This window comes from Rana temporaria, chromosome 3, assembly GCF_905171775.1.
Source record: "Rana temporaria chromosome 3, aRanTem1.1, whole genome shotgun sequence".
NCBI lineage: Eukaryota > Metazoa > Chordata > Amphibia > Anura > Ranidae > Rana > Rana temporaria.
Window position 1 is genome coordinate 262,138,750 of NC_053491.1, and position 12,711 is coordinate 262,151,460.

Below are 12,711 nucleotides of genomic sequence, written 5' to 3' on the forward strand. Positions count from 1 at the left end.
TTATAAATAGTTAAATGCCCAAACACCTGTTTGGGGGACAAAAAAATGCTTCCTCTCCCCAAGATGACACTTTTTTTTTTTTTTTTTTTTCAAAAAAAAATCTTTTTTTTTCAAATCTAGGAAAGAAAAAAACATTCTGTCCCCCTGAGTAGTATTGCAAGAAAAACTATGAGATGGAAAAGAAACAGCCTATTCCTAGGCTTGAAAAACAGTCTTTCTGAAGACTGCAATATTCTTTCTGGCCACTGTGTGTCCTCGGCGCCCCGTGCTTGCCGTTCTGGTCTTTCCTCCCTAGTTCCAAAGTATTGAATGGAACAAACAAGGAAGGGCCGCCCCTTCCTTAAGCCACTGACCCGCCCTTCCCCCCCCAGCAATCTCAAACAGGAAATGCCCCTCCCGACAGGGGGGGTTGGGGGGAAGGGAGCCTCTCTGCTCCAGCAAACTGCAGCCTGGAACACACGAGGAGGTCAGCGTTTTGCCTGCATGGCAGGCACTGAGGAGGAAGACTGAATGGAGCATTGCCTGGAGGCTTGCAGGTAAGCATAGCTCTCTGACACACACATATATCTTTATATCACACAGGCCCCACTCAATGCTTTTCCAACACTACAAGGGAGGTCACATCTTATGGGGAATATACATATAGAGCCATCCTATCTTTATGATATGTGACTAGTTTGCCAGATGCAATGCATAACTTTAGGCATGTCCCCTGTGACCCCCCAGAAAAAACCTGCTAAGAACCAAGTTCCGCAAGTTTTCCCCTCACTTACCTGCTCCATGCCGCAGGACTTTGCCAAGCAAGAGGCCCAATCTTCCCCCATCTCGGTGGGGATGTCTAGACCTTCAGGCCCTGGGTTCCTATGAAGGATCCACTGTCCTGGGCCCATATAGCACTCTGGCAACAGAAACATTAGGCACCCAAAGGTTTCTAAGTTCTGGGCCCAGGGTCCAGCTCTCTAAAAAGAAAAGCATTATGGGCTATACCCCAAGGGTTTGGGGTCCGGTTACTGACCACTTTAGCGCTGAGGCTTTTTTGGACAGAACCGGTTAGCTCACCTAATCCCAAGGATGCGGAGGCAAGCTAAACCATGACTAACACCTAAGACACTGGCGTAAAAACTGAGGTACTCCTCCTATGGGAGGGGGTTATATAGGGAGGGGCATTTCCTGTTTGAAGATTGCCAGTGTCAACACCTGAAGGTACTCCATATAACCCATATAGTAATGAATATGCCGCTCTGTGTCCCGTGATGTACGATAAAGAAAAGAACCAGTAAGGGAGAGCTAAATATTTGTAATTTTCTAGAGAAAAGGCTGATTTAGTTCCCTTTCAGTGCCGACTTTAATTCTGAAGGTCTAGGGGTGGGCAGGAGAGAATAATAATGGGGTCCAGGAGAGAACAGCATGGGGAGGGCCAGGCGAGAACAGCATAGGGAGGGCCAGGCGAGAACAGCATAGGGAGGGCCAGGCGAGAACAACATAGGGAGGGCCAGGGCGAGAACAGCATAGGGAGGGCCAGGCGAGAACAGCATAGGGAGGGCCAGGAGAGAACAGCATAGGGAGGGCCAGGAGAGAACAGCATAGGTAGGGCCAGGAGAGAACAGCATAGGGAGGGCCAGGAGAGAACAGCATAGGGAGGGCCAGGAGAGAACAGCATAGGGAGGGCCAGGAGAGAACAGCATAGGGAGGGCCAGGAGAGAACAGCATAGGGAAGGCCAGGAGAGAACAGCATAGGGAGGGCCAGGAGAGAACAGCATAGGGAGGGCCAGGAGAGAACAGCATAGGGAGAGCCAGGAGAGAACAGCATAGGGAGGGCCAGGAGAGAACAGCATAGGGAGGGCCAGGAGAGAACAGCATAAGGAGGGCCAGGAGAGAACAGCATAGGAAGGGCAAGGAGAGAACAGCATAGGGAGGGCCAGGAGAAAATAGCATAGGGAGGGCCAGGAAAAATAGCATAGAGGGGGCCAGGAGAGAATAGCATGGGGGGGGGCAGGAGAGAATAGCATTGGGGGGCAAGGAAAGAATAGTAACGGGGTCTAGGAAAGAATAGTACAGGGCAGCCAGTAAAGTATAGTTATGGGTGGGGGGTGGAAAGGAGGAATCTGGAGGGTACAATGCTGGCATCTGTAGAAGTTTACCTCATGCAGAGTAGCTCAGGGAAGCTGATGGGATGCAATGGCGTCTCACATGCCCATTCTTGTTCCTCCCTCCTCTCCCGAGTGATGTCACACCCACACACATGCTCATGTCAGTTTTCTCCGCAGCCCGATGTGATCCGCCATTCATCTGCTTGTGATAAACGGCAGATTGTGGCGGAACCCCTGGGGACCTCTCGTGGGAAAAACTGGTCTAGGCACTTGGTTATATGATCTCTTCTGAAGGTGAGGATCAGAGTGCAGACTGGGTAATGTTTTTATTCAGCAGCCATTGTGCGACAGTCTAAGTCTTTAGACAGGAATCAAATGGCTTCATGTCCGAGTTCTGAGTACAAAAGCATACTTCTATGTTACTATGAAAATAATACCCAGTACTGAAGCCAGAGATTCTGCCTAACACCTAGGTTATAAGCATTATCAGAATGAAAAGCAGCAATTCTAGTCTTCACATTTCTCCCAGTTACAGAAGTTTGAGCTTTTTTTTTCTCTGCTTCTAAACATGTTCACCTATGTGTTCACAAAACAAATAATCTCCTGCGCTCCGGTTTCTCTTGATAAAAGTAGTGTAGTCCAGTCTTTAATTTAGGGCAAGGTCTAGAGTCTTGCAGCCCTCCTCAGAACAAATGGGTGTTTATATAGCTAAAAAGAAAAAGAAAAAAGGAGGGCGCACCGACCTAGTGCATTACCACATATACATTTTTTATTTAAAAGTAGAATAAAAGCAATGGTCCTACTCACAAACGAGCTGAAGTAGAAGATTTTCTGACAAAATGATTGATTGATGGTCACCTGGCTCTAGACTTTTGGATGCGCATGTATGCACACATACATATATGGGGGCACACAGGAGAGAGGTACCACGGACCGCCTAGGCTCTGAAGAAAGGGGTGCGCCCAAGAAACGCGTCAGCTGTTTGAGGTACCGTCCGATCCTTTTGTTATCAAGTCCTGCCAAGAGATCCAGCTTGAACGTCAGAAAAGCTTCTACTTCAGCTCGTTTGTGAGTAGGACCATTGCTTTCATTCTACTTTTAAATAAACATTTTATATGTGGTAATGCACTAGGTCGTGCGCCCTCCTTTTTTCTTTTTCACCTATTTGTTTATGCACACTATAGGCATTAACAGGAGTTTTGACGCAGAAAAAAACCCCACCACTTGTACGTTCAGGAGAGGAGTGAGGCGATCCTAAACATGGGTAAATGGGTCTAAACGCATGTTAACAATTGGCGGTTTTAGCGCTTGAGCATTTCTTCCTTATTTTAAAGCGGGAGTTCACCCGAAAACATTTTTTTAACCTTAGATTGATGCTCATTTTGTCAAGGGGAATCGGGTAGTTTTTTTAAAATCGAAGCCGTACTTACTGTTTTAGAGAGCGATCTTCTCCGCCGCTTCCGGGTATGGTCTTCGGGACTGGGCGTTCCTATTTGATTGACAGGCTTCCGACGGTCGCATAAATCGCGTCACGAGTAGCCGAAAGAAGCCGACCGTCGGTGCGGCTCTATACGGCGCCTGCGCATCGACGTTCGGCTACTTTCGGAAAATCGTGACGCGATAGATGCGACCGTCGGAAGCCTGTCAATCAAATAGGAACGCCCAGTCCCGCAGCCCATACCCGGAAGCGGCGGAAAAGATCGCTCTCTAAAACGGTAAGTACGACTTCGATTTTAAAAAAACTACCCGATTCCCCTTGACAAAATGAGCATCAATCTAAGGTTAAAAATTAACTTTTCGGGTGAACCTCCACTAATGGCCAGAATAAATTAATATTCTGGCCAATTAAATGAATAGTCAGGCCTAAACATAATTTAAAAAAATGCAGCTTAGGAGCATTTTTGCTGCCATGAGAAAAAAGTTTTGAAGAGCCCCACCATGAGGCCTAAAGGTTTCCTCCGACTAGAGCCATTTGCAAGCTGTAAGCTTTAGATACAGTCCACAATACAGCAATTATTAAAGTAGCGGGATGTGATGACTAATAATACAAAGAACAGCTTTCTTGGCTTTATTGTCATAGTAAATGACAACCATGCACATTCCTATCCTACTGATGGTAAATTGCAAATAATGTACACAGTGGGCAAAGGAAAATAATCAATGGACTGTTAATGACTTAAATTCAGTATGCACTTCAACCTTCTTGCACTGCATAGTAGTGACTTAAAAAATTCACATTCAGGCTTAGCCATTCTACTAATTTCATTAGCCTAGCCTAGAGCATTGACAGTGTGGTCAGAATGGATCACAACTGCTGGATGCTCTTCTGGGCACTAGCATGTATGTGAACTAAGGCTTGCTGTGCCTCTGACTGAACCCCCCCCCCCCACCAGCAGTGAATGTACGTTCAAAGTGCGCTGAGCAAAGAAATGCTTGATTCTCTATTGCAGAGCTGCATAGGGAAATTGCAGGGTGTATGATACAGTGACAGTTCTCTGTGCATCCCATATCCTTGACCATGTGACCGTAGATCCCAAGGTCAAGCACAAGGAACTGATGCCAAAGTTTCACAGCGCTATCCCTGCAATTTCTAGGCAGCTATTTTTCCACTCAATGTGCTCTGCATGCAGATTTATTAAGGGATAGCAACGTCAAAGCAACTGACCTCGGCTCATAAACCATGGCTAACTAAATATAGAGTTTGAACAAAAATAAAATAAATAACAGGTTACCTGGGCAGGTGTAGCGACTGATGTGCACTTGGGCTCAGGACAATTAAGTGCATGGACCTCTCCATCCCTGATTTGAATTTCAAAGTAGTCTCTAAGACAGCTATTACAGTAAACATGACTGCAGTCCTTAAAATATGTACACTCACTGCCTAGCTTCTCAGAGAAACAGATATTGCATAAGAATGGTTTGCTGTCAAAACATTTCTTTTGTTGATTCTCATTAAAATTCAATATGTGTTTGGTAAGGGCAGACACTGATTGGACATCTTGGATAGCACGTCTGTCAACTGCTCCCTCTTCAGGTGTGGCTACGCAGTGACTTGCTTTTTCATGGGTCTTCATCAAGGTGTGTGTTCCATTATTGTGAAGTTGAATTTCATAAGGTGATTTTATGTTCAAGTACTCAAGAGTCTCCTCCTTAAGAAACTGCATCCAAGCAAACAAAACGACACATCCTCCATTTTCCTCCCATAAATCATCTAAATGCTGGCACAAAAGCGTAAGCTGAAATATTGAGAACAAAAGGATTAGAACATTCTCATATTTTATAGTATTATAAGTGTAAGCGTAACAAGCAGTACAGGGAGTGCAGAATTATTGGGCAAATGAGTATTTTGACCACATCATCCTCTTTATGCATGTTGTCTTACTCCAAGCTGTATAGGCTCGAAAGCCTACTACCAATTAAGCATATTAGGTGATGTGCATCTCTGTAATGAGAAGGTGTGTGGTCTAATGACATCAACACCCTATATCAGGTGTGCATAATTATTAGTCAACTTCCTTTCCTTTGGCAAAATGGGTCAAAAGAACGACTTGACAGGCTCAGAAAAGTCAAAAATAGTGAGATATCTTGCAGAGGGATGCAGCACTCTTAAAATTGCAAAGCTTCTGAAGCGTGATCATCGAACAATCAAGCGTTTCATTCAAAATAGTCAACAGGGTCGCAAGAAGCGTGTGGAAAAACCAAGGCGCAAAATAACTGCCCATGAACTGAGAAAAGTCAAGCGTGCAGCTGCCAAGATGCCACTTGCCACCAGTTTGGCCATATTTCAGAGCTGCAACATCACTGGAGTGCCCAAAAGCACAAGGTGTGCAATACTCAGAGACATGGCCAAGGTAAGAAAGGCTGAAAGACGACCACCACTGAACAAGACACACAAGCTGAAACGTCAAGACTGGGCCAAGAAATATCTCAAGACTGATTTTTCTAAGGTTTTATGGACTGATGAAATGAGAGTGAGTCTTGATGGGCCAGATGGATGGGCCCGTGGCTGGATTGGTAAAGGTCAGAGAGCTCCAGTCCGACTCAGACGCCAGCAAGGTGGAGGTGGAGTACTGGTTTGGGCTGGTATCATCAAAGATGAGCTTGTGGGGCCTTTTCGGGTTGAGGATGGAGTCAAGCTCAACTCCCAGTCCTACTGACAGTTTCTGGAAGACACCTTCTTCAAGCAGTGGTACAGGAAGAAGTCTGCATCCTTCAAAAAAAACATGATTTTCATGCAGGACAATGCTCCATCACACGCGTCCAAGTACTCCACAGCGTGGCTGGCAAGAAAGGGTATAAAAGAAGAAAAACTAATGACATGGCCTCCTTGTTCACCTGATCTGAACCCCATTGAGAACCTGTGGTCCATCATCAAATGTGAGATTTACAAGGAGGGAAAACAGTACACCTCTGAACAGTGTCTGGGAGGCTGCGGTTGCTGCTGCACGCAATGTTGATGGTGAACAGATCAAAACACTGACAGAATCCATGGATGGCAGGCTTTTGAGTGTCCTTGCAAAGAAAGGTGGCTATATTGGTCACTGATTTGTTTTTGTTTTGTTTTTGAATGTCAGAAATGTATATTTGTGAATGTTGAGATGTTATATTGGTTTCACTGGTAAAAATAAATAATTGAAATGGGTATATATATTTTTTTTTGTTAAGTTGCATAATAATTATGCACAGTAATAGTCACCTGTACACACAGATATCCCCCTAAAATAGCTAAAACTAAAAACAAACGAAAAACTACTTCCAAAAATATTCAGCTTTGATATTACTGAGTTTTTTGGGTTCATTGAGAACATGGTTGTTGTTCAATAATAAAATTAATCCTCAAAAATACAACTTGCCTAATAATTCTGCACTCCCTGTATAAACAGCAGTATACAGTTGAGCTCAAAAGTTTGCATACCCTGGCAGAAATCTTAACATTTTGGCATTGCTATTGAAAATATGACTAATCACGCCAAAAAAACTCTTTAATTTAAGCATAGTGATCATTTATTATCACAGTTATTTGGCTCCTTTTTAATCGCATCAATATTTGGCTCTTTCACCCCCTTTCCTTCCTAGGCCAATTTCCAGCTTTCAGCACTCTCGCATTTTCAATGACAGTTGCGAGGTCATGCTACACTGTGCCCAAATGAAATTTTTATAATTTTATTCCCACAAATAGAGATTTCTTTAGGTATTTATACACAACTCCGTTTTTTTCTTTTTTGTGATATAAGCACAAATGATCATGTACAGATGCGCGTAGGTGATCACGGACATATGTGTGCAGATAATCATTGGGACATATGATTTTACTGTCACATATGTGGGGGACATGTGTTTTTACTATGTGTGTGGGGACATGTCTGTGTTTACATTGTGTGGGGACACTAGACTGGTGATCAGTGTGTAAAAAGCTGTAAAAAACAGCTCATAGTCACTGATCACCAGTCCGCTGCAGCGATCCGCTCGCTTCTCCTCACTGACAACTAATGTGTGAGGAGATGAAAGCCGATCGCCTAGCAACCGGCTCTCTGTTTACATCACATTTGATTGGAAACGGCCGTCATGTGATCAGGAGGGCCAATCACAGAGCCCTCCTGCCAATCTGAGATGGGTCGTGTCCGAGTGACACGAGCGCATTTGGATCGCGCCGCTGTGTGCGATCCCCCTCATTCTGGGGGACGTTCCTGAACGTCCACTCAGAAGGAGAGAGAGCGCCCACCCGGTCGTACATATGCAGTGGCCGGGTGGGAAGTGGTTAAATCATAATAACAGAAATCACCCAAATGGTCCTGATTGATAGTTTACAATGTTTGGCCTTGGTACAGAGGCACAAGGTGACACACACAGGTTAAACTGGCAATTAAAAGGTTAATTTCTCACATCTGTGGCCTTATAAATCACAATTAGTGTCCGTGTATAAGGCTGGGTTCACACTGCAGCACGCTGCGGCTCACAGCAGGAGTCCGGTGCGTCTCCATTTACCATTTCAGGTCAGATTTCAGCCCAAATTTTGGGCTGAATTCTGACCCGAAACAAACCAAAAGACACACAACAGGGCTCCTGTGCAATGTGTGAACCGGCTTCATAGATAGCCGGTCACAATCTCCTGCTATGTGTGAATCCAGCCTTAATAGTCAATGAGTTTGTTAGCGCTCACGTAAATGCACTGAGCAGACTAGATACTGAGCTATGGGAAGAAGAAAAAAAAGAACTGCCAAAAGACCTGTGTAACAAGGTAATTGAACTTTATAAAGATGGAAAAGGATACAAAAAGATAACCAAAGCCTTAAAATTTAGATTAGGTACTGTTTAATCAATTATTAAGAAGTGGAAAATTCAGGGATCTATTCACACCAAGCCAAGGTCAGGTAGACCAAGAAAAACTGCAGCCACAACTGCCAGAGGAATTGTTTGTGATACAAAGATAAACCCACAAGTAACCTCAGGAGAAATACAGGCTGCTCTGGAAAAAAAACGGTGTGGTTGTTTTTAAGGAGCACAATACTTGAACAAAAATTAGAATAGCCAGAAAAAAGCCTTTACAGTGCCAATTCCACAAAAAAGCTTGGTTATAATATGCCCGACAAAACCTTGACATGCTTTACCGGCCTTTTCTGTGGCATTGGTGCAGTAAAAGCTTCTTTCTAGCTACTTGACCATGCAGATAATTTTTGTTTAACCACTTCAGCCCCGGGCCATTATGCAGCCAAATGACCGGGCCACTTTTTGCGATTCGGCACTGCGTCATTTTAACTGACAATTGCGCAGTCATGCGACGTGGCTCCCAAACAAAATTGACGCCCGTTTTTTCCCACAAACAGAGCTTTCTTTTGGAGGTATTTGATCACCTCTGCGGTTTCTATTTTTTGCGCTATAAACAAAAATAGAGCGACAATTTAAAAAAGGCAATATTTTTTACTTTTTGCTATAATAAATATCCCCAAAAATATATAAAAAACATATTTCTTTGCTCAGTTTAGGCCGATACTTATTCTTCTACATATTTTTGGTAAAAAAATCACAATAAGCATTTATTGATTGTTTTGCGCAAAAGTTAGAGCGTCTACAAAATAGGGGATAGTTTTATGGCATTTTTATTAATATTTTTTTTTTTTTTTACTAGTAATGGTGGCGATCTGTGATTTTTATTGTGACTGCGATATTATGGCGGACACGTCGGACACTTCTGACACATTTTTGGGACCATTGTCATTTTTACAGCGATCAGTGTTTATATATATATATATATATATTATATATATATATATATATATATATATATATATATATATATATATGTGTATTGAAGCCCCCAGGGTGTGGGTGGAGAGTTTGATTGTTCATGTGCCTTGAAAACTGTATAAAAGCTGAGAGTGAACCATTAAAGTTGTCTTCATTTTGAAACCAGAAAGCACAGAGCTGTGTCTCGTCTTATTCTGGGAAACGGGATGGATCGGGTCCTGTTGGTTGGAGTGTCGATAAGCTGTCGTGGGTTGATGGAAGGTCGTAAACGGTGGTGATCGTTACAATATATATATCTGGCCTCGTATTGAGGTGGTTATACCGGGACCATGGTTGAGTCTACAATCATGATCCTGGTACTGTTTTCTTCAGCTGGAGACTCCATATTTTGTAAGTGATCATCAGAGTGGCTGATCGCTTTTACAGGAGGCAGAAGAGGGTTCCCTCCCACCCTGCAATCACTTTTACCTGGCTCTACCGTCCCACCACGGAGTCAGAGACTGATCCGATCGGTGGCATCTTCTGCTGTACACAGAGTGAGAGGAACTTCTGTAGTTCTTCCCCCTTTGCAACGTCAGAAACCAAAAGGGACATGGATTTGGTTAAAAGATAAGTTCACCTTTGGGAACAGGTTACATGTTACACCCGTTTTTAGGGCTGGAACATGTACCATGTTTCCAAACCTGCAGCCACTCCCTGATCCCTGTACTCCCAGTGACAGCATCCAGGAAGTCTTCTCCCCATACCTGCTGTCACTATTTGAAAAGAGCGCAGCCTTTGCAGCTGCCAGTTTGTAGGTCTCAAGAAACTACCAGGGAATTTTTGAGTGCTGTGGTAGTGCATTGATTCATCCGGTCTTTGTGAAACTGCCTGCCAGTATGATGTATGGGCAGAAAGCTTACACTGACAGTCTGTAGGAGTCCTGCATGGGACCCCCGATCTGCTGATCGTGGGTGCAATGCTTTACAGGCAGCTACAAAGAAAATAACAAATGAAATTAAAGTTTTTTTACCTACAAGGAATGTGCATTTTTTTTTTTTTTAAAGTGAACTTATTCTTTTAAGTAACTTTTACAAAAAAAAATAAAAAAATTTAACTGCTGCGCAAATATGGTGCGACATAAAAAAATTCTCTGCATAAGACAAATATATAATATTCAGGGCTTCCAAGTACTTTTCTAGCGAGAAAATACAGATTTTTTACATGTATGTGAGAAATTTTAGAATTGGCACAGTTTTGAAGTGGTAAAAAGGGGTTGTAAAGGTTTGTTTTTTATTTTCTAAATAGGTTCCTTTAAGCTAGTGCATTGTTGGTTCACTTATCTTTTCCTTTGATTTCCCTTCTAAATGTTTTTTTTCTTTGTCTGAATTTCTCACTTCCTGTTTCTCCTCAGTAAGCTGCCCCCATCATTCGAGCCGTTCTGGCTGGTGGTTAGTCAGCCAGAACAGCTTACTGAGGAAGGGAAATGGAAGGAAAAGGTAAGTGAACCAACAATGCACTAGCTTAAAGGAACCTATTTAGAAAATAAAAAACAAACTTTTACAAACCCTTTAAAGTGGTTTACCCGCTTATTCTAAATATTTAGTGTACTTTTGTGGTGGTGGCCGTTGGTATTACAAGTTAAGCATTACAAGTTAAACAGCAATTTTAATGTAATTTTTCACTATTTTCACTGCCATCTTCTTCCCTCTAATTAGAACCCCCAAACATTATATATATTTTTTATCTTAACACCCTAGAGAATAAAATGGCAATCGTTGCAATACTTTCTGTCACGCCTTATTTGCGCAGCGGTCTTACAAGCGCACTTTTTTGGGAAAAAGACAACAGTAAAGTTATCCCCATTTTTTTTTAGATTATGAAAGATAATGTTACGCCGAGTAAATTCATACCCAACATGTCACGCTTCAAAATTGCGTCCGCTCCTGGAATGCCGACAAACTTTTACCCTTTAAAATCTTCATAGGCGACATTTAAAAAAATCTACAGGTTGCATGTTTTGAGTTACAGAGGAGGTCTAGGGCTAGAATTATTGCTCTCGCTCTACCAATCGCGGCGATACCTCACATGTGTGGTTTGAACACCATTTACATATGCGGGCGCTGCTCACGTATGTGTTCGCTTCTGCGCGCAAGAACGTCGGGACGGGGCGCGTTTTCTGGCTCCTAACTTTTTTAGCTGGCTCCTAGATTCCAAGCAAATTTGTCAAACCCTGCTTTAAAGTGTATTTAAACCCTAACCCTCTAATTTTCTACCCCTTGGTCTGCTAAATATACCATTAACAATGTATTTATTTTTTGTCATACCTGCTGATTTTGCCAGAAATCGTGTGAGCTAATAATTTGCTCTTTGGCTGTAAACAAGGAGGGGCTATGAAGATTACAAAGAGGGCCTTGTTCTTTAAAAAAAGGAACAGAAGTAAAGTAGGCAGAGCTAACAACACATGCTTTGGAATTTAGAGCCTAAAATACACTATGTTATCATGGCAAGGTAGGGGAACACTATATTTCTGGCACATCAGCGGTAAGATTTCTGTACTTCTGTAGCATGTTTAATGGGATTAAAACATGAAAATGTGCATTTATTTCAGAGATATAGGTAATATTTATTTATTTTTACATTACATTTTCCATTACAGAGTTGGACAGATTATTTTTATTCTCAACATCTAACTAATCACAGGATGTGCTACATAATTATCAAATCCAAGATGCTCATGATAAGGGATGAGCCCTATGTTCATAACACCCTTTAAAAGTCTATGGGCGAAATCAAAATTTTAAAGGCTTATATGCATGGTATTGTCATAACAAGTGTTTGGGGACCTGGGTCCTGCCCCAGGAGACATGTATCAATGCAAGAAAAAACATTTTCAAAACAGCAGTTTTTTTGGGAGCAGTGATTTTAATAATGCTTAAAAAGTGAAACAATAAAAGCGAAATATTCCTTTAAATTTCGGACTGGGGGGGGGGGTCTAAAGTATGCCTGTGAAGTGGTGCATTTTTCCTGTGTTTAGAACAGTCCCTGCACAAAATGACATTTCCCTCTGGTCATAACCCTTCTTCACTGCAGTGAGCAGCTCAGTTCGTCAAAAAAAGAGTACAAACCTAAAAAGAAGGGGTGGGTGCTGTGTCGGTCCATGGACTTCAGAGAAAAGGATTTTTTTACGGCGAGTACAAAAATCCTATTTTCTCTTTTGTCCATTGACAGACACAGCTACCTTATATTCTTGACTGTAGGGACATCACAAGCAGTGTAAAAAAACGAGGGGTGGGAACAGCAATCAAAAGTCAAACTTCACCCCAATACACCAGTGCTCCTCAAAGACACATTCGCCTGCAAAACTTTGCGGCTGAAGCAAGCATCCGAAAATGTA

General features: G+C 42.6%; 1 protein-coding gene across 5 annotated transcripts in view; it reads right to left on the reverse strand.

Annotated features, from left to right (window-relative positions):
* RNF14 (ring finger protein 14) overlaps positions 1–12,711 on the reverse strand; it is a 74,550-nt gene that overhangs the window by 28,195 nt on the left and 33,644 nt on the right. For all 5 annotated transcript variants that reach the window (XM_040344613.1, XM_040344615.1, XM_040344614.1 and 2 more), the window contains one exon: positions 4,823–5,326. In XM_040344613.1, the coding sequence (XP_040200547.1) occupies positions 4,823–5,326 (504 nt within the window). The remainder of the gene's footprint in view (positions 1–4,822; positions 5,327–12,711) is intronic.